The sequence below is a fragment of the Balaenoptera acutorostrata genome, chromosome 6 (assembly GCF_949987535.1).
Source record: "Balaenoptera acutorostrata chromosome 6, mBalAcu1.1, whole genome shotgun sequence".
Classification (NCBI taxonomy): Eukaryota; Metazoa; Chordata; class Mammalia; order Artiodactyla; family Balaenopteridae; genus Balaenoptera; species Balaenoptera acutorostrata.
Genome location: NC_080069.1, coordinates 124,410,954 through 124,430,163, shown reverse-complemented (window position 1 = coordinate 124,430,163; position 19,210 = coordinate 124,410,954). Strand labels below are relative to the sequence as shown.

Below are 19,210 nucleotides of genomic sequence, written 5' to 3'. Positions count from 1 at the left end.
GGCCCCGGGAACGGCACGGACAGCACGTAGAGTGGGCGGGGGCTCAAAGGGTGGAGGGAAGGCCCCCAAGTGAACGGGGCGGTGGGGGGTAAAGCGGGGGGAGAAAGGGAGAGGGGGGTGTCCAGGGGACAGGAAGCCCGGGTGAGCGCCAGCTCCCGCAAGAGGCACCTGGGCCCGGCTGGGAGCAGCTCCCAGGACGCCTCGCGCTCCCGCGCTCCCTCCCAGCCAGCCCAGTAACCACAGGGCATTCCTAACAACTGGAATCCACGCTGTTGGCCCGCTGGCCATGAGCCTGGGGCTCCCACCCAGCGGACTGGAGCGGAGCAGGCGAAGGACAGCAGGGGCCCAGACAGCTCCCACCTGGGCCAGGGTAGGTGCGCAGTAAAGGGATGGAAATAAAGGGACGACAGGCCCCGGCAAGATGAACGGGCGTGACAGAGGTGACGCTGAAACGTTTATTTGACGGCCTCAGATCACCCCTCCCTCTCCCAGCTGGACAGCAGGGGCTGCACTTAGCGTTTCAAAAACTACGGCCTGGAGACGACTCTTCTCCACAAAGCTTTGTGGCCCGGTTCTGTGCAACCCGCTGGCGTCCAGGAAGCCGCCCTCTGAACCACGGCAGCGTCAGAAGGACCCAGGGCAGCCAGTGTAGGTGCCCAGGCCCCGCAGGGCCGTCACCAAAGCCCCCTGACCCTGCAGGGCCCCGCACGCGGCCTCTGTCCTCCCGCCTTTCAAGCCCGCCTCCCCCGCCCCGAGCTCCCCACCTCTGAAGTCAGGGCCTTACTATTGAGGGCAAGAGACGACCCCTCACCGGTCAAGCTGGATGGTGCATCGCCCCGGGACCCTCGAGGTGCTGGTGTGGGTGGCCCTGGCCTCCCGGATGCAGGCGGGCTGACGGGCCCGGGGGCCTCCGAGGAGAGGTCAGGCCTCGCCCGCTCAACGACCGCCGGCCTCGGGGAACTGCGCGGTTGCCCCACCTGCCGAAACTCCTGGGGGAGCGGGAAGACTAGCCCGGCCTGACCCCAGCCGCTGCCCCGACCTCCGCGCTTCCCCCAGGCCCCAGCCGCTGCCCCGACCTCCCCGCGCTTCCCCCAGGCCCCAGCCGCAGCCCCGACCTCCCAGCACTTCCCCCAGGCCCCAGCCGCTGCCCCGACCTCCCCGCGCTTCCCCCAGGCCCCAGCGGTGGAGCGCGATCTTTATTCCACTGACTGGCACGTCCAATTCTGAAGGGATTCACGTTTAGGAAACGTCCCACAGTCTGCAGCGTCTATGAACGTCTGCGCTGAAGTCACCCCAAAGAAACGGTGTGGATGGTGCTGCCGCGGCGCCTCTACCGGAAGAGCCGGTACGTCCTGGGCAGGCGCCCGTCCTTATTCGCCAGTGCCGCCTGGACGTGCTCGTACGCGGGCAGATCGCTCAGGTCCCCCAGGGCAGCCACGGCGGGCTTCCTGCGGAGCATCGCAGAAGCAACTCTCTTGACGTCCTCTGGCTTCACGTCACCTGGCACGGGGAAGAGAGGCGTCAGGGGAGCACCCGACCCCGCATGGGTCCCACTCCTCTCCCCGCCGTGGCTGCAGTCCTGAACAGACAGAGGGGTCCCCAACCTGCCGCCGCCTCCCCACCTGCGGAGGAGGGATGCTGAGGACCCCGGAAGGTCCGGGTGCAGCCATGTGCGGACTGCACGGTGAGTTTCTTAGTAAATGGGCAAGTGTTAACTTCAACTGCATTAGGACATGCCCATCCCAACAGGAGTTAATATAATTAAAAAAGGAAAAAATACCCCTCAGCTGTGAGTTACCTACATGGCGAGTCTGCAGGGAGGGGAAAACCAAAGCCTCAGCACCGCATGGACGAAGGGTGAGGTCAGAACGAGGGGGGCCGAGGGCCTGCACACGTGGCCCAGCCTTGGAGGAGGGAACCACACCCCCGGGAACTTATTTTCTACAGAAGACGAGGCCTCAGGGAGATCGGGTACTGTCGTACTCGAGGGTCTGAGGGGCTTCTCCCAGGGAGGACAAGGGTCTGCGCGTGGGCGGGGCAAGCGCTGTCCTCAGCAGGACTCCAAACCCAAACCCAGCAGACGCCCGGGGACCAGGTCAGCTTCGCCCTGGGTGACTTGGCCCCGCAGAGCAGTAAGCAGAGCCCTTCTGGGCTTGCGGACCCCTTGGGAATCTGACGAAGCTAAGATCAACCTGTCCCCCAGAGAGTCACAAGCAAGTACAGCTTGGCATCCTGAAACGGAAGCTCAGGGCCTCCTGAAGGCCTCTCACAGGAGCCCCCGGGGCAGCGCTGCTAGAGCTGGTGTCTCTCCACGCACAGCACAGCACCGGGCCACTCACTTTCCACCCACTTTCCCACTGAATCTGCGTTGAAACCTGGGGGGGGTCGTTGAGAGGCCCTTTTATAAGGGGGCAAAAATCTGGAGTCACACAGGTACGACGCTCAGCCGGCGCGGGCAGGGCCGGGAAGCAGGCCTGGGAGAGGACAAGGCTTGGGGTGCGGGCCTGCGGGGCCACCCCCACCCCGGGCCCGGGACTCACGGATGAGCGCGCACAGCTCGTGGGGCAGCTTCCTGGAGCGGGTGGCCAGCACCTGCCTCCCCACGTCCTCGAAGATGACGGGCCTGGCCTCCAGGTTCATCATGAGCATGGACGTGAGCTGCGTCTTGGCCCGTTCCAGCTCCACCTGCGGGGTCACGTGGCTCAGTCCGTGGGCTCACGCCCGTCTCCCAGCCAATCGCAAACGGCCTGGCCAGCAGAGGGGCTGACGGACGTGTCCTGGCGAAGGGTCTTCCGCTTACCCAGGGCTGAATAGGGGAAGATGGCCCCCCGTGCCTGGGCTCGCGGCCCAAGTCACCAGCAGATCCCGCCATGTTTCCGCCTCTGTGCTTTCTGGGTCAGGGCTGGAACTACAGTAATAGGGCCTTTACCACATTCGAAATAAGGGAGAAGTATATGCTTCCCTGGAGTTCTTGGGTTTAAACTTTGCCATGCAGCATGAGCAGGGAAGAACACCGAACACCCAAACTCCAGGACCCCAAAGCTGGCCACACGTTGAAATCACAAGGAAAACAAACTCAACGCAGGCTCTGGGGCTCCCCCCAGATCCCGGAGCAGGGTCCTGTCAGCTACGTTGACCGCGCTCCCTGGGAAACCCGCGGGAGCCAGCTCAAGCTGCCAGCTCTGTATCTGGGGCCAAGCTTAAGACTGCAGCTCCAGTGAGTTCCGTTCCTGAAGCCCAGCCTGGAGCGCAAGGGCAGAGACAGGGGGGCTGGTGAGAGGTGCAGGCCGCCCACCGGGGAGCTCACAGGCCTGGAGGACAGGTGCTGGAAAACACCTCAGCTGTCGAGAGTCTGTATCTTTTAAGTAAAATAACTCCTGATTTAACACAGGTCTTGATCGCTTTTGCAAGTTCAGGCAAATAATTTTTATCTCAAGGTGCCTTCACGTTAGAGAAAAACACTTTTTCTAGCAGGACGCTAATGGAACCACCAAGTGTAAATTTTTAAACACGTCTTTATTTTTAGAATAATGCTTCTTTTCCTGATTAAAAAGGGAGTATGTGGTTACTGGAGAAAACACGGAACGTGCAGAAGAGAAGCTCTGAGGGTGAAGCACACGCACTGACCCCCAGCAGGCTCACACGCTGGGCCTCTCTGCTGCGGCGTGCACGTGTGTGTGTGCCTATGTGCGTGCGTGTGCACACAGCTGTCTGAGCGCGCATCCACGTGTAGCGCGTGTGCATGCGTGTGCACACAGGTGTCTGAGCGCGCGTCCACGTGTAGCGCGTACAGAGAACCTGCTTACTGGTGCCAGTTCTGACCCAGGAAAAAAAACAAGACTTCTGAACACGTACGGTATGATAAGAAGTAAATGAAAAAAACGAGGGAGCAAAATCTCAGGTCAAAACATAAACCAGAGTCAAGAAAGAGCGAGAAAAATGCCCCGCGTGGCCCGCTCGTTCTGTTCAACGCTGCTCCAATTTACTCTCTTACAGAAGGACACAGGGCAGGCACAGGAGGCATGGGCTCGGTCAGAGCAAGCAGACCCGGCGCTGGGGGGGTTCTCAGCATCAAGACCAGGGAGGACGGGCTCCCACGGGGGCAGGTCTGGGTCACCCCGGGGCTGTGCTGTTCTGGCTGGGACGCTGGTGGTGTGGGCACAGAGCACGGGCCCTCTGCCGGCCACCCCTACACCATGTTCTCTACCCATCCAACACCGCGAGGATGTTGGAAATGGCTAGGAGCCCTACTTACCACATCCACAGTTCCAGCCATTAAAACAAACTCTCTCGTGATGATTTCCACCATTTCTCGAACCTGTAAGAGAGCGTGGAGCGCGAGAGAGTGATCTCAGCCCGGCAGCTTTCATCCCCCCGTTCCCGCAGTGAAGGAGGCCCGGCCCTCACCTGTCTGGGGTCGGCGCTGGCGTGAATGCACAGGAGGCCCGTGTCCTCGTAGCTGTGGTGGTAGGAGGTCGCGTTGTACATCCAGTGGTGCCTGTGAGGGACGTGGAGAGGGACACCAGGAAGGTGTCACGGCCCCAGAGCATGCTCGGCTGGGCCAGTGGCCCTGACAGAGCGGGCGAGGGCACCCAACCCACCTGTTGAGCACGTTGAGGTAGAGCCTGGTGAACATGCCCTTGCCAGGCCCGCCGGCCGAGAAGGAGCCGCCGCCGCCCATCATCATGTTCAGCACCGCGAAAGGGAGGAAGTCCCCCTCCTGCGGCAGACGGATGGCAGAGCTCAGCCTGGGCGGAGCCCGCGCAGGTGTGACCCGCTCCAGGACGCCCCGCCCGAGCCGCCCAGGACTCACCAAGAAGGAACAGCTCTCCAGGCCAATCATGATGTGCGTGAGCTCGGGGAACGGGGTGGGGCCCAGGCTGACACTGGACATGTCCCTTTCCAGCTGGAACCAAGAAGAATGGATGCGTACACTCAGTGAAAGACCACCAGGCCTCGCACGCTTCTCAGGTCAGGTGGTATATAAACGGGTCTACAGAAACCGTACACCAAAGTCAGGAAACCCCCTCGAGAGGCGCGAGCCAGCCGAGCCTCGAGCCCAGGTGGAGCTCAGCTCTAACAGGAACGCGGGTTAAGGTGAAGCCCGGTTAAGGTGAACCTAACACCTTCAGGATAAACGCAAGATCGATCACACTGAAAAAAGAAGTCAAAGAAAGCGTACGCAACCCGAGATCATGGCTTTACCTTGACGACGCCCCCAGTGTACTGTGCCACCGACCCGTCCACGTGCACGGCCGCCCCACTGCCCCAGGCAGGCCGGGTGCCCAGGAGGTACTTCCTGGCACATTCCACCAGGCGCTCGTGCTCTACCCCCACCCCGGCCAGCACCATGCGGTCGGGGGTGTAGTAGTTTCGCAGGTAGGAGTGAAGCACCGACCGGTCAATCTTTGCTATGTTCTCTGTGGGGCAGAAACGGTGCAGGCCGACTGTGTTTTCCCTGTAAGCGGCCTTGATAAAGGAAGCAAGAGAAACACAAGTGACAGAGGGAACGCAGCCAGGCCTCCCAGGCAAGCCGGGACTGCGGCGATCCCCGGCCAGATGGGAAAAGCCCACCAGCTGCTCGTTTCAGCTACCGTTTGGCAGGAGCAGCTTTGTGTGTTTACAAAAATAGTAAAATCTGCCTCTCCAGAATGAAAATTCGTAAGAAATGTAACATAAAAGGCTCACTCTACAGACCTCATTACCGTAAGGATTAAAAAGTTTAAAACTTGCATAGCTAACAAATTCAGAAATTAAAAATGTCCTGCAAGGTGGCATCAGGCAGGTGAACGACCCCCCCAGAGCCCGGGGTCGGGGGCGAGGCCGTGGAGGTGGCCCGCGTGTCCATCGCACCTCGTGAATCATCTCGGTGAGAAGGGGCTCCGGGTCGGGCCGCATGCTGAGGTCCTCCAGCTCAAACCGGACAGCCATACGCGCCAGCTCGATTTCTTCATCTGCAGAGAACCAGAGACGAGGCTCAGACGGAGGCCGCCCTGAGCCTGGGTTGCCGAGCTGGGCCCAGTGTCGTTCATCGGCAAGCACAGGCAGAGCCTCCTCTGCCTTCCTCTGGGGCAGACCTGGGGGGCGCTTGTACGAGCGACGGGGAGAGTGCCCTGCAGGCCGGGACCTGGACGATCTGGGCCTCCTCCCCTCTGCCCGGAAGCAGCCACCTGGCCCCGCTCCGAGCCGCGGCTTCCTCCCCATACGAGGCGCTCAGGTCCAGACACAGAGGCACACACCAATGGCGGGGGTGTGTTTCATCGGGTAACTGGAACCAGTGCCAGAAAGATCGTAATGTGGAACCGCAGCCTGGGAACCCCAAGGCCAGGCTGCTGTGAAACACAGCGCAGCTAGACTGGCCTGTGTCCACTCCTAGCAGGGAGCTTGAAGTCCTGCCATTTGCAAGGCTGAGGAAGGGAATGGGCACAGAGACACAGAAACTTCTGGTAGCACGTCAGTCAGGGTGTTTAAACACCGTCTGAGATGCTTTTCTGAAATGAAAGAACCGTTTCGCTACAAACGTCAAAGGGCTCAGAGACGAGAGTCGAAGTATTCAGTATCAAGGACGTTTCTAATCGTGAGCGTTGTCTCCCGTGACCCCCCTGCTGACTGTCACCGGTGGGTGGGCCCAAGGCTCCATAACACAGCGCCCCTCCCCGGGGCAGTGCGTCAACACACCTCCCAGCATTGCCCCCCACCCCAGGACCCCTCAAGCAGCCCGAACGCACACCTGTTAGCCTGGGGTGCAGGACCACGTCTGCCAGCAAGCCAACCACCGTGTCCAGGCCTTTAGAATCAGCAGACACAGCATACATGGTGGTGTCTCTGGAAAAACCAACAAAACCAACGTTGGGGGCAATAAGGTCACGACAGGTGTATGCTGGGGTGGCAGGGAAGGTGGTTACATCTTTCTGCATCGAGGGTCAGCATACACCTGGGGCTTTTCCCCCTTTGCCATCTTACAGTGTAAACTCTTAGCAGGCAGAACCACAGCTGTGCACGGGCTAATCGCTGGAGCGGAAGACACTGTCCAGCCGAACTGGAGAGGCAGCTCTGAGCGGTTTTCACCAGCACAAGCCCCCTCTGAGGCTACTCGTGTCATCCTGCGCTGAGTGTCCGCTAGGTGAACCGTCCACACGGGTGCATGCCTGGCCTTAGACGGCTGGGGGACAGAGACTGACTGTCACAGTAGCTCGCAGCACGAGGCGCTGTGATTAGACAGGTGCACTGAGGCAGGGGAGGCGCGAACGTGACAACCACAGAGCCACGAGGGGGGCACAGTCAGGCCGGAGACCACGCAGGGCAGGCCCGGCTGCCACGTGGAGAGGAGCGAGCCCTGGAGGGGAGACGTGGCCACCAGGGCCTCTGCAGGGAAGGGGCCGTTCTCAGTGGGGAAGTGCTGTAGGACCACGGGGGAGAGCGGCAGGAACGAAAGTCTGAGCTGAGAATTAGCTGGCTGCGTTGGGGCAGAACACAGGCCTGCCTGACCAGAGGAAGGGGCTCCCTGGGGAGAAGGAGGATGCGATTTTTCACAAGAACACAGCCAACCAGTCTGGCTTTCATTCACGGGCAGCCGGGAGCCACAAGTTTCTGAACAGGACTTTTTTTGAACATGTGAACATACTGCCTCCATGCCAACTCTAATTCTTGGCATTTAACCTATATTTTCTCTCTAATTTTTTTAACATTCAGATTGAAATAACCAACTGCTTAAAAATAGTGTGATCTGGGACTTCGCTGGGGGTCCAGTGGTTAGGACTCTGCGCTTCCACTGCAGGGGCCCAGGTTCGATCCCTGGTCGGGGAACTAAGATCCCACGTGGCACCCGGCGTGGACCCAAAAAAAAAAAAAGGTGTGATCTCTGTCTGCTTATCTCACATTGCCCTGAACACAGCTTTCCAAACACGCCCCACACTGGGCAGACAAACACCACCTGCCTTTGTCCACAGCACCCCTACCCCATCTGTGCCCCAGCTACCTACTGAACCTTCCCCACCCCAAACTGACCACTGCCTCTTCCAGACTGAGCCTCTGCACCTGCTGTCCCCTGCGTCTGAGCCACGGCCGCCCGTTATTCCACCTGGCAGGCGCCTTCAAGCAGCAGCCCCGACGTTGAGTTACCTACCGTTCCCTTCCTGACCCCCCCCACGCTCCCACCACCCTCGGCCCCTGGCTCCTGCATCCACCAGCTGTGGTGCAGCCCTCTGCCCGATCTGTGAGCATCCTGGGGACAGGCCTGCTCTGCGTCCCCAGCGCCCAGCCAGCAGCCTGGCTCGAATGACAGGGAGGCTTGGCCCTCGGAGCGCATGCCTCTGTGTAAGTGTTGCCACACACCCAACCCTCCACCTGAATCTCTGCCTGGACCAGGGCTCACTTCTCACCATTCACCTCCACAGCCTCGCCGATGGGAGGGGCTCAGGGGGACTCTGACCAAGGATGAGGACAGTCCACGTGATAAAAGACGAGTCTGTACGTGAAAGCTGGCTTACCTTGATGTCTGGCAGTCACAAATACCCCCGTGCTTCTCCAAGGTAAGCAGAATTTCATCTTTGCTGCCAAATCGATCCGTAGACTAGAAAAATGAACAAGAGAACCTACATGAGCCACGCAGAACAGCCTCCAAGATACAGTTTTTAAGAAAAAAACTTACTTTTGCTTTCAGAACACATTAAATCAAATCATCTTTTAACTTAGAAACTTTAATTCGTATCAACTTGGCAACTTAAGCATTTATTAAAATACCCATTTTAGAAAAGCAAACCTTGACAGATTCTTCCCAAGTATAGTATCAAAAATCACAAGTTGGACACTGACCGAAAATGCCAATTTTTCCAAAAAGTGAGCAATTCCACTGAGATATTTTGCTTCATATCTTGATCCAGAGTTAATAAGAACTGGCAATAAAAAGAAAATTGACAGGTTAAGTCAGATATTCAAAAGGGAAGATCTAATCAAGACAAACCTTTTAAAATTGTGAATATGACCAAACAGCCAGATTTAAACATGTGAGAATGACAAATACGTACATTACCTTGACTCCGGAGGTTTTCACAGCTATACACGTACGTCAGTATTTATAAAATTACGTACTTTATATCTCTGGTAGAAATCTTTTAGGATAACAGAAAGGTAGAAAGAAGGAAAAGAAAACCCACCACCAGGAGAGCCACCGTTCATACTCTGATTACTAAATTTTCAGATTCTACGCCATGCTTTTTCACTCAGGATACAGTTCACGAACGACACCCTAAGTACAACTAACAGTGAACTGAAGCGTGTGCACGTTACAACAGACGGGGCCACCCGCAATGCTACCGACAGTACTTACTTCCTACTGTACAAAACTGTCCAAACTTATTTTGGGACGCCACACGAAGCCCATTCTCCAGTGTGGTAACTTTGGTTTCAAACTTTTCTTGTCCATCAGCTGTAGCAAAAACAGGCTTGGGTACTCCGGGCAAGGGGGAAGAGAGGGGGACGCTGGGATAGGCACCACCACTACTGAACTGCCTGTACGCAGGGGCTCCAAACCTGAAACACAGAAGCCGGCCCAGGTACAGTACACCTGAGATGACGGGACCTGTGGGGACCACCTGGGCGCAGTGATTTGTGTTTTGTGTGCATTTAAAAAATCAGCATCTCCTTATCTAGAGAATTGATTTCTACACGTCCCCAGAGACAACACAGAAGAGTGACCAAGAACACCACTGAGGTGTTCCCAGGGACATGTGGCAAGTTGGTTCAGGTCCTTAGACCTCAAATGCCACCTCCATGAAAGGAGGATTAAGTGGGTTAAGTCTGTTTCTACACACCAAGCACTTGGCCAAGCCCTGCCCTTCAACAGCCCCCTGGAGCCTAAGCGGAAACCACATCTCTTCACCTGGTCCCGAAGGCCTCCAGCTCCCCCTCCAAACCCATTTGCTAGCCGCCCCCCGCCCCAGGTCCGGGTCCCACTGGCCGGCTGGTCCGTTCCCTGGACACACTGGGCTCATCATCCCCATGCTGCTGTGCTCACGGCTCCTGGTCTGACCTGCCTTCCCCTGCACTGTTCACAGGGCTGACCCTTCTCTCATTCTCCATCCCTTGGCTTAGACGTCACCTCCTCGTAAGCTGCTCCTCCTCATCCGACCTGAAGTTAGTCTCTCCTGTTTCTTACTGTCGAAGGCGGCTTACTCCCTTCAAAGCTGACACTTTGGGCACGAGACTGCCTGGACCCACTGCCTGGTCTCTGTCCCCATCGCACCCAGGACCTCACAGCGAAGGATCAACACCCATCTGTCGCCTGAATGAAAGCGCCAGTGCGGGAAAAGGCCAAACATCCAGAGGAGAGGGGACAGAGCACAGCAGTCAAGGACATGACTCTGGCGACCACAGAACCCAGGCTTGCCGGCTCGGCCTCACAAGGGGGCACGCGGCCGGAAGGGGCCGGGGCGGAGATGACACGTGACCTCGGACGAGCACCCCCGACCGCCCGGGAGGAGAGGACGAGAGAGAGGCGGATGGGGCTCGGGGTCGGAGCCCGGGGCGCCAAGGGGAGAAGTGCTCCCGTCGCCTCGGGGACCGGGCGGGGGTCCCGCACTCCCAGCCCGCTTGCCGGGCGCCGCCCCTCGGCGTGGGGGAGCCAAAGGCGGAGCGTCCAGAAGGGGGGGGCCGCCCCAGCCCCCGGCCGATCCCCGGCCGGCCCTCGGCTCACCTCAGCCGCGAGCGGCCCCAGGAGCCCGAGCCTCGCAGCAGCCGCGTCGCCGCCAGCACCATAGCCGCCATCTTGAGTCACCGCCCACCGACTCTGTCGTCACTTCCTGTTCCGCCTCCGGCGCCCCCGCCCCCCGGCGCCGGCCCAAGGCGTTCAGGCTTGCGCTTCCGGTGCGCGGAGCAGAAGCAGCGGCCAGAGGTTTGGAGCAGCGGCCGAGCGGCGGGCGACGGGGGTGGCCGACTTGGTCCGCGGTCGGGGCGAAGTCGGAGCCATGGAGCCGCAGCTGCCTGGCTAGGGAGAGCTGGCGCCGCGGGGCCCCCAGCGATGGCGGGCTACGCGCGCCGCCCCGGCGTCACCCCGTTGTCCCGGCCCCGGAGCCTCGTCATTCCGGACGGTGAGCGGGCGGGGGGCGGGCGGGCGTCCGCGGCCCGGCGTCCGCGCTGAGGTCCAGGTGAGGCGGGCGCGCGGTGAAGTCGCTCTTGTTGTTATTACAGCTCCCGCGTTCTATGAGCGCCGGTCTTGTCTCCCCCAGCTAGACTGTGAGCGCCCCCAAGCCAGGGACCTGGAGTCCCAGTTCTTCGGCATTCGGCCGACGTTTATGTGCTATGTGCCCAGTCCGGTGCTAGCTTCCGTGGGAGACACAGGTGAGAGACGAGCCTCAGGGACTCCCGGTGCCGGCACTACCTGTAGGTCCCGCGCGATAGCGCAACTCACCCCCGGCCCAACGGTGACCACTAGCCCCACCGTGCGCTGGGCGCTGGGAGTAGGAAACGCAAGTGGATGGGAGTCCCGCTCCCTGGAGCTCACAGTCTCCTCTTGGAGAACCCCCTGCCCCCCCCGCCAGACAGTTCCAGTACACCATGGCAAATGCCGGCATAGAGGTAGGCCCAGTGGCAACACAGGAAACCACCTGGCTCTTTCAGGTGGGAGGATGAGGGAACCTTCATCCAGTAGGCCAGGGTGGGAAACCAGGTGTAGCCATCCTCTGGTGCCTGCAGCTGGGCAGAGGCCATCTTTAGTTCATCCTAATTCGCCCCAAGCGGCTACACCGCCTGGGGTCCAGGGTGTTCAGGGAGTGTTTAGGTGATTCTGTCAGGGTCTGAGAGCCAATGACAACCCACGAGGGCATTCAGGAGGCACCATAAGACGGAGGACGTGCGCCTGCCCCACGGGGCATCAAACCTATCGGGAGCTTTTTCAGAGTCACAGATGCCAGGGCCCATGGACGTCAGACCATCTCCAGGGGCAGGAGCCCGGGGGCTTGTGCTCTGAAAGTTGCCCAGGCCGTAAGAACCACTGCAATAGAGACCGCATGTCAAAAAAAGTTGTGGTCATAAAGGCTTCCCATGATCACGGTGGGGTGATGATGTCTCTTTGCAGATTTTGCCTATGGAAAGGGGAAAGGCACTAAGCAAGGTCCATCAGGAGCCCAGAACACGCACTTTGGAGGTACAGTAGTTCAGTAATCCTTTCTTTTTCTCTCCGTCCATGTCTCCACGTGCCAGGCACGTGCCCAGCGGCAGGGCTGTCAGTCTGACAGCATATAACTAGTACACCTGGAGCCCGAAAGAGCAGGTGGGGGTGGAGCCCCACAGTCGATCCTGACCCGCGGGTGGAGGGAAAGTGGGCACAGGGGCAGGAGAACCTGGGCATGAGGGATGGCAGGGGGTGGGAAGTCACACCTGAGGGGTCTGAGGAGACAGTGGGGCCAGGGTTACAGGAGCCAACTTCATACAGGGTTGGCACCTGGGCTTGGATCACTGGTGGGCCAAAAGGGCCGCAGGGTGGCTGGTTGGGTACCGGGAGAGTGGGAAAGAGAAGGGAAAGCTGGAGAGTGAGTGGGGAAAAGGCTGGAGGCGGAGCAGTGGTTCCTCACGTGGCTGCACGTGCGCTCCGCCAGCCTCCGGCATAGGCTGCGGCCCAAGCCCTTTGCATGGGAGTGGAGGTGCGTGGCAGCCTGACATGTCCCCAGGTGGACCCCGTGGGCAGCAAGGTGTGGGGACCGAGGGGCTGGGACGAGAAGGAGAATTTAGAATGCCCGAGTTGGTCTGTTTTATCAGCCAGCTTTCTCATTTCCCAGTGTCGCTGAGGTCTGGTGGAAGGACGAAGGCAGTGTTCCCCATCTTAGCTGGGGTCATGTTCAGGAAAAAGCAACGAACAGGGAAGTTCCCTTTAAGGACCTTCAGGAGACTTTTCACGTTTGTGACATCTGTTATCATTTCAGGTGAGAAACTTGGAGATCTTGAAGAGGCAAATCCATTCTCCTTTAAAGAGTTTCTGAAAAGCAAGAACCTTGGCCTGTCGAAAGAGAATACCGACAGCAGAATTTATTCAAAGGTAAACCTAAGGCGTTGTTTGCAGTGACCTTAGACAGAAAACCCTTCCGGAGGCCGTCTCTCTTCTGACGTGCAGCGTTCCCTCCCAGGAGGCTGGCCGAGGGCTGTGGGGCAAAGTGGGGCAGCCGCTGCTCCCGGCGGAGAAGCCGGGTGGCGCTCAGAGCCGTTTGGGTCCCTCCTGCCCCTCACCTTCCCGGTAGCCGAGATGGGCCTTTCTTCTTGTTCCAACGTCAGACGTCTAGGAAGAAGGGCCTGCGACGGCTCCTGAGTCAGCATCGCCTCCCTGTCTCCTTCAGGAAGCCACGAGGCACTCGCTGGGACTCGACCGCAACTCCCCCACCTCCCAGACCGTGGGGTATGGCCTGGAGTATCAGCAGCCGTTTTTCGAAGACCCGACGGGGGCTGGCGACGTCCTGGATGAGGACGAGGACGAGGACGAAGGGTGGGACGGGGCCTACCTGCCGTCTGCCGTGGAGCAGACCCACTCCTCCAGGGTCACCGCCAGCACGTCGCCCTGCAGCACCTATGTCTCCTTTTTCTCCAACCCGTCGGAGCTGGTGGGGCCCGAGTCTCTGCCTCCGTGCACGCTGAGCGACTCCGACTCCCGCGTCTCCCCAGCCGGGAGCCCCAGCACCGACTTCACAGTCCCCGGAGAGTCTCTGGGGGACAGGCACCTTCGGACGCTGCAGATAAGTTACGAAGCAGTAAGTGAGCGGGGCTGTGCGTCGGCATCCTGGTCACGGCTCGTGTCTAAGCAGCATTCTTGGAGGAAGCCTGGAGCCCCCAGTGTCCCTGATGGCCTGGGGGGTGGGCTCCAAGGACAAGACAGCCTGTGGTCTGTCTGACCGGCGTGAGCGTAACCACCAAAAAGTCACGCGGAGGGCTGTGAGGGGGTGTCAACTGGAGCAGAGGGAGACCCTCAATGCGCTGCCCCTCAGAAAAGGGTCCATCCACCCCAGCTGGTGGCTCGGGGACAGCTTGCCCGGTGTCCTGAGGACATTTGAAAAATTATAGTCACCTAAGAAAGAGTTACAAGATCTGAGTAAGACTGGAGTCTGTGACTGTAGTAGGCCTTTAATAAACAGGGAACTTTGTTCTTGGTTTTTCCCTGTACGTGGACTGTAGAGGGACTCTTGCAATATTTTTGTTTATCAAGAAGTTCCAGAGCCAAAGAGCAGAAGCACACATCCCTTTGTAGTGAGACACTGAGTTTCTAATAAGGATTTTCTTTTTCTACAGCTGAAAGATGAAAATTCTAAGCTAAGAAGGAAGCTGACTGAGGTTCAGAGCTTCTCTGAAACTCAAACAGAAATGTACGTAAGTTTTGAGTTAGGCTTGCAATTCAAACCATCTTCTGACCCTCAAAGAAACCAATGCGAAAACGATAACGAAGTATCGGAGTTGGACTGTGCCTGGGTTTGTTTTTTTTTTTAATTTTTTTTTCTATTTCTTTACTTATTTAATTAATTAATTATTTTGGGGGGCTGTGTTGGGTCTTCGCCGCTGCACGCGGGCTCTCTCCAGCCGCGGCGGGCGAGCGGGGGCCCCTCCACTGCGGCGCGCAGGCCCCCCACCGCGATGGCCTCTCCCGCCGTAGGAGCACGGGCTCCAGGGGCGCGGGGCACAGGCCTCAGCAGCTGCAGCACGCAGGCTCAGCAGCTGTGTGTGCCTGGGTTTTTATTGTTTGTTTTGTTTTAATTAGTTTATTTATTTAATTTATTTTTGGCTGCGTTGGGTCTTCGTTGCTGTGCGCGGGCTTTCTCTCGTTGCGGCGAGCGCGGGCTTCTCATTGCGGTGGCTTCTCTTGTTGACGAGCACGGGCTCTAGGCGCGCGGGCTTCAGTAGTTGTGTGAGCGTGGGTTTTATTGCATTAAACCCTCAGCATCAGATGTTTCTTATGTTCTGTGTAAAAGTGTATTTGAAACAGCAAAATCAAGCCCACTTGATGACGGAGCAGCAGAGCTGTCAGACGGCCCCAGGGCGCCCGTACGTGCGCTGACTCGCATCCAGCTCTGAGGCTGTTGCCTCACAGCTGTTCCTCCGAAGGTGCATTCTGAAACCTCGGGCTCTTGTGGTTTTTATTTGATCAGTCCAATTAAAACTCCTTATAGTCTAACATTCTTAGAATGAGTCAAGGGAGTTCCTAATAACCTGGGCTTTTTCCTTCACGAGGGTGAGGACGCTTGAGCGGAAGTTGGAAGCGAAAATGATCAAGGAGGAGAGGGACTATCACGACCTGGAGTCGGTGGCGCGGCAGGTGGAGCGGAATCTGGAGCGCATGACCGTGAGCAGACGGGCTCCTGGTTCGCAGCGGGGGAGCTGGGCGGGGCCGGCCTGGCTGGACACTGTGAAGTGTCTGGTGTGTCACTCCCTACAGGGCACCGAGTCCTGCCCCGGGGGCACGTGGGTCTGGGTGGGCCCAGGCAGGCCGGCAGTGAGCAGGGGCCCCTCACCATGGGCTGCCCAGCCACGGGGTGGGCCCGCCTGGCCGGGGCCGCCAGGTGAGGGAGAGGGACGGGGAGGGAGGGGATGCGTCCTGTGTCCACGTTACCACAGCAGTGATGCCTTTTTTTTTTTCTTTTTTTGTGGGGGGAATAACAGAAACGGGCAGTAAAGGCAGAAAATCACGTCCTAAAACTGAAACAGGAAATCAGCTTGCTCCAGGTAACTAGAGAGAGGGTCTTAAATGGTTCACGTATTCGTGAATTCCAAAAAAGGCACCAAAGAATCTCTGCTGGGGTTTCCTCCCCTTCCCCTCCTGCTCCCCCTAGCAGATGAAGCACCCAAATCAGGACAGTGTGAGCTTTCCTCCCGGGCCTCCTGGTTGTGCCCAACAAGAGTGTCGAGGGCATCACTATACAGTGGGGGGTGGCACGTGCACACCAGAGGACAGGTGAGGTACCAGGGACGGCATTAGGCCCGTGTCCTTTAGGAGGCCTGCTACCCCCCAGTTAGGAAAGGGCATCATCCCCTTGTCGCCTCTACCTAGGGTGCCTTGTCTGGTGCCAGTCAGATGGCCTTTTAGCTGCTCTCCTGTTTAGCCAGGAAAAAGTCCTAACGCTGCCACGCCCGCCCCCTACCCCCCACCTCGGGCCCAGGCGCAGGTCTCTAACTTCAAGCGCGAGAACGAAGCCCTACGGTCAGGCCAGGGCGCCAGCCTGACAGTGGTGAAGCAGAACGCAGAGGCGGCCCTGCAGAACCTCCGTGCTGTCATGAACAACGCGCATGCCTCCATCAGGTGAGTGCAGGGGTTGGAGGGGGGTGCTTAGCCGGTGTTTCAAGCTGCAGCCTCGTGGGGTGGGGCTCAGTGATCCTGTTCACCCCGCGGTCATACGACACATCCTTGGCAAGCAGGCCCTCCGTGGTCCGCGGAGGGATAACCGTTCTCACCTGGGAGGCTTGAGGGTTAACGTCAGCCAGATCTGAATCACCTACGAGACACCAAGGTTTTGAGTGAAAAAGAATAATACTTTCCCTCTTGTAAAAACACATAAACTTGAAGAAGGCCCAAGACATGCAGGGCACAGTGAGGCTCCTGGGAGGGGTCGGTCGCCGTCGCTGTGACCTCTCTCCCGCGGGGCTGAGCTCAGCGGCAGCGGTGTCCAGTCACAGCCGCTGGTAGGGAAGCCCATCGGGTGTCCAGACACAGCCGTGGGTAGGGAAGCCCGTCTCGTTTAAGTCCAGTACAAAGAGTCTCTTGAGACAGAATCTAAGATTTAAAAACTCTTCACTTTTCACTCTGGAACTTCTCTGCTTTAATGCTTCGGGGTTTTTTGGCGGGGGGGGTGGGGGCGGGGGGCTGCGTTGTATGGCTTGCGGGACCTTAGTTCCCCGACCAGGGAACCAACCTGTGCCCCCCGCAGTGGAAGCGGGGAGCCCAAACCACTGGACCGCCAGGGAGGTCCCAAAGCTTCTGTTATTGCCCTGGAGCAGTTGTAGAAACCATCTGTAACATCTGTGCTTTTATTTCAGGCAGCTGGTTTCTGGAGCTGAAACGTTGAATCTTGTTGCTGAAATCCTTAAATCTATAGACAGAATTTCTGAAATTAAAGATCAGGGGGAGGAGTCTTGAGAACCACGGAGGTGCTTCCAGCTCACAGCTCTGTTTACATCCTGAAACCATTACCCGACGGATTCCAACACGCCACCATGTCTCTGAATGTGCAGTCTTCACACAGTAAAAATATCTATCACGAGATACTAACTTCATGGCCTGGAACAGTATCATTAGCCGCACGCAGGGAGGAGCAGCTCCCGTATGCGAGAGCAGCTCCTGTGCTTCGTGTCGCCCTTCTTGGCGAGCTCCCCGCTGTTTATAGACGCTCATCATCTACTGGAAGACATTTCTCTAAAAGCCGGTGATTTTTCTTAGAGTTACTAAACGAAAACAGCAATTCTGTGATGAGTGTTTTCCATTGTCATTCTAGAATATGAACTGTAAGATAAGTTCAGTTGATCGTCTTTGCTTTCATAAGTAGAGAACAACACTAAATGAGCCGTAACGTAAGCGCGCGCCGCAGACGGGGGCCTGTGCCTTACTGCCAGTGCTCAGCGCCCCCTCTGGCTCACAGACCGCTCCTTCAGCTTCCGGGGGCCGGGGGGGCTCCTGTGCTTGGTGACCTGAGCATGGACGCCCCACGAAGGGTTGCCATTGTCTTCCCTCAGGGAACAAGGTCAGCACAGGCATTCCACGGTGGGACACAATCTAAGTGCACTGGAAAACTGGTGTTGGCTGGAGGGTTTTGCTACGCGTTCCAGGCGGCATCTTGTACGATGACACGTAGGATTCAGGGACTTGGAGCCTAGGCAGAGCCTTCCCGGGTCAGGGCGACGTCTCCCCAGGTGCCTTTCCAATCCCTTCCTGTTGGAGGGGAGGCGTAACATGCACTAGATGCCTTTTTGGCTGTTTTCCTATGGATGTTATTTTTTTAAATAAACGTCCTTTTTGCATCCTGTTCAAATTGACAGTTTTCTTATTTAATAAATTCTAAAATTCATATGCAGTGTCCCTTTTTTCCTAATTCAGCTCGTTCTTTATGCTTGAGAATCACGCTGCTGACCGTGGCCTAATGGGTGGTTTGTGCTGATAAATGAAAAAGCCCAGGGGGTTAGGGTGGACCCACACCTGCCGCTAGGCTCGGCTGCAGACATGCGAGGCACAGCTGCGTGTCTTGGGTGGGACAGATTGGAGTCTAGCATGGGAGCATCTGAGGTCCGTGGTTGCACTTCCAAGACGTTCAGACTGCTAGGCCCTGTGATCTCAGCTACAGGTAAGAGCCTCCCAGGAGTCCCCGCTGACCCCGCCCTTCATCTTACCCCCACCCACTACCTTGTGCTCCTGCCCGTTGGTGAAAAGTGGGTTCCGGGATCAGTTTTCAGAGCGGACTTCAGACAGGGTGGTCTAGTAGGAGAGTGTTAGAGCGAGCCTCTCTTCTGGGTGCGCTCGCAACAGGGCTGGGGCTGCCAGGGAGGGTGCCTGGGCCACAGCCCTGGGTAGAGGGCACAGCATTTATTTTACAGGGACCAGATCACCGGGCTGGAGGGCTGGGTTGGGCACAGGGGGTCTGGGTGCAGCAAGGAGAGGGGTGGACACGCAGGCTTCTGTTACACTGTTCTCTGTGCCTTTGAAGTGTTCCACAGTAAAAAAAAAAAAAAAACTTCAGAGAACAATTCACGATGACTTTGTTGAACACGCATCTCTGCCTGTGCATCTGGACCCCGTGGGCTCGGGTCCCGGGCTATTACGGGGGCGCTGAGTGGGCACGGGAAGGACCGGCAACCCTGTGCGCCCCTCGCTGCAGGTCCCGCTTTGAGCACCAACCCCCCACCCCTGCCACCGCCGCCACCCCACCTGGCTCACGGGAGGGACGCCTGCTCCTACCTCTCCCGGCACCCTCAACTCGCCTTCCAGGACTCCGCCACCGCCCCTAGGAAGACGCCCTCACTCTGGAGGTCAGGGCCCCTCCCCGCGGGGGCGCGTCGCCGGGGTGAGGCCGGTCGTCTCCGACGGGCTCGGCGCACTGGCCCCGCACGGCCCGGCCGGGACAGTCGCGAGGGCTCGGCAGGTTTTCTCCTCGGTTCCTCAACCAAAACCCTGGACACAGCTAACGGAGAAACAGCACAGACAGGCTCGGTGGCTGCGGGAGGTCCCACCGCGGGGGAGAAGACGCTCCGGACCCGC

The 19,210-nt window shown here is 58.3% G+C and overlaps 2 protein-coding genes across 8 annotated transcripts; one reads left to right on the top strand and one right to left on the bottom strand.

Annotated features, from left to right (window-relative positions):
* Positions 1 to 417: 417 nt before the first annotated feature.
* On the bottom strand, positions 418 to 10,851 carry PMPCA (peptidase, mitochondrial processing subunit alpha). Of its 3 annotated transcripts, XM_057548598.1 has the most exons (14): positions 10,694 to 10,851; positions 9,329 to 9,531; positions 8,815 to 8,894; positions 8,490 to 8,572; positions 6,731 to 6,825; positions 5,854 to 5,954; positions 5,206 to 5,469; positions 4,814 to 4,906; positions 4,602 to 4,720; positions 4,408 to 4,498; positions 4,256 to 4,318; positions 2,541 to 2,685; positions 1,077 to 1,500; positions 418 to 1,039 (listed from the first exon to the last, which is right to left on the bottom strand). In XM_057548598.1, exons 1-13 carry the CDS (start codon positions 10,762 to 10,764, stop codon positions 1,331 to 1,333), a joined length of 1,578 nt encoding a protein of 525 aa, XP_057404581.1. In that variant the 5' UTR covers positions 10,765 to 10,851; the 3' UTR covers positions 418 to 1,039; positions 1,077 to 1,330. The 3 variants fall into 3 exon arrangements, with proteins under 3 accessions (XP_057404581.1, XP_057404582.1, XP_057404583.1); XM_057548599.1 differs by lacking the exon at positions 5,206 to 5,469; XM_057548600.1 differs by lacking the exons at positions 9,329 to 9,531; positions 10,694 to 10,851 and having other exon boundaries at positions 6,731 to 6,823; positions 8,815 to 8,870.
* On the top strand, positions 10,852 to 18,026 carry ENTR1 (endosome associated trafficking regulator 1). 5 transcript variants are annotated; one of them, XM_057548604.1, is made up of 10 exons: positions 10,852 to 11,087; positions 11,188 to 11,337; positions 12,074 to 12,142; positions 12,918 to 13,030; positions 13,326 to 13,733; positions 14,269 to 14,342; positions 15,202 to 15,313; positions 15,631 to 15,693; positions 16,071 to 16,267; positions 17,006 to 18,026. In XM_057548604.1, the coding sequence occupies exons 1-10, from the start codon at positions 11,018 to 11,020 to the stop codon at positions 17,028 to 17,030; spliced, it is 1,281 nt and encodes a 426-aa protein (XP_057404587.1). In that variant the 5' UTR covers positions 10,852 to 11,017; the 3' UTR covers positions 17,031 to 18,026. The 5 variants fall into 5 exon arrangements, with proteins under 5 accessions (XP_057404587.1, XP_057404588.1, XP_057404585.1 ...); XM_057548602.1 differs by having other exon boundaries at positions 10,854 to 11,087; positions 16,128 to 16,267; positions 17,002 to 18,026; XM_057548601.1 differs by having other exon boundaries at positions 10,854 to 11,087; positions 17,002 to 18,026.
* Positions 18,027 to 19,210: the final 1,184 nt, after the last annotated feature.

What these genes read in the sequence shown, in the direction of transcription:
- ENTR1 (XM_057548601.1), top strand. Translation starts at nt 11,018, where the DNA reads ATGGCGGGCTACGCGCGCCGCCCCGGCGTCACCCCGTTGTCCCGGCCC. An exon ending in TGCAGATAAGTTACGAAGCA is followed by an intron (nt 13,734 to 14,268) that starts GTAAGTGAGCGG and finishes CTTTTTCTACAG; the next exon opens with CTGAAAGATGAAAATTCTAA. An exon ending in AACGCGCATGCCTCCATCAG is followed by an intron (nt 16,268 to 17,001) that starts GTGAGTGCAGGG and finishes CTTTTATTTCAG; the next exon opens with GCAGCTGGTTTCTGGAGCTG.
- PMPCA (XM_057548598.1), bottom strand. Translation starts at nt 10,764, where the DNA reads ATGGCGGCTATGGTGCTGGCGGCGACGCGGCTGCTGCGAGGCTCGGGC. An exon ending in TGGGGCCGCTCGCGGCTGAG is followed by an intron (nt 9,532 to 10,693) that starts GTGAGCCGAGGG and finishes TCTGTGTTTCAG; the next exon opens with GTTTGGAGCCCCTGCGTACA. An exon ending in ACACTGGGGGCGTCGTCAAG is followed by an intron (nt 4,907 to 5,205) that starts GTAAAGCCATGA and finishes TCTTGGTTCCAG; the next exon opens with CTGGAAAGGGACATGTCCAG.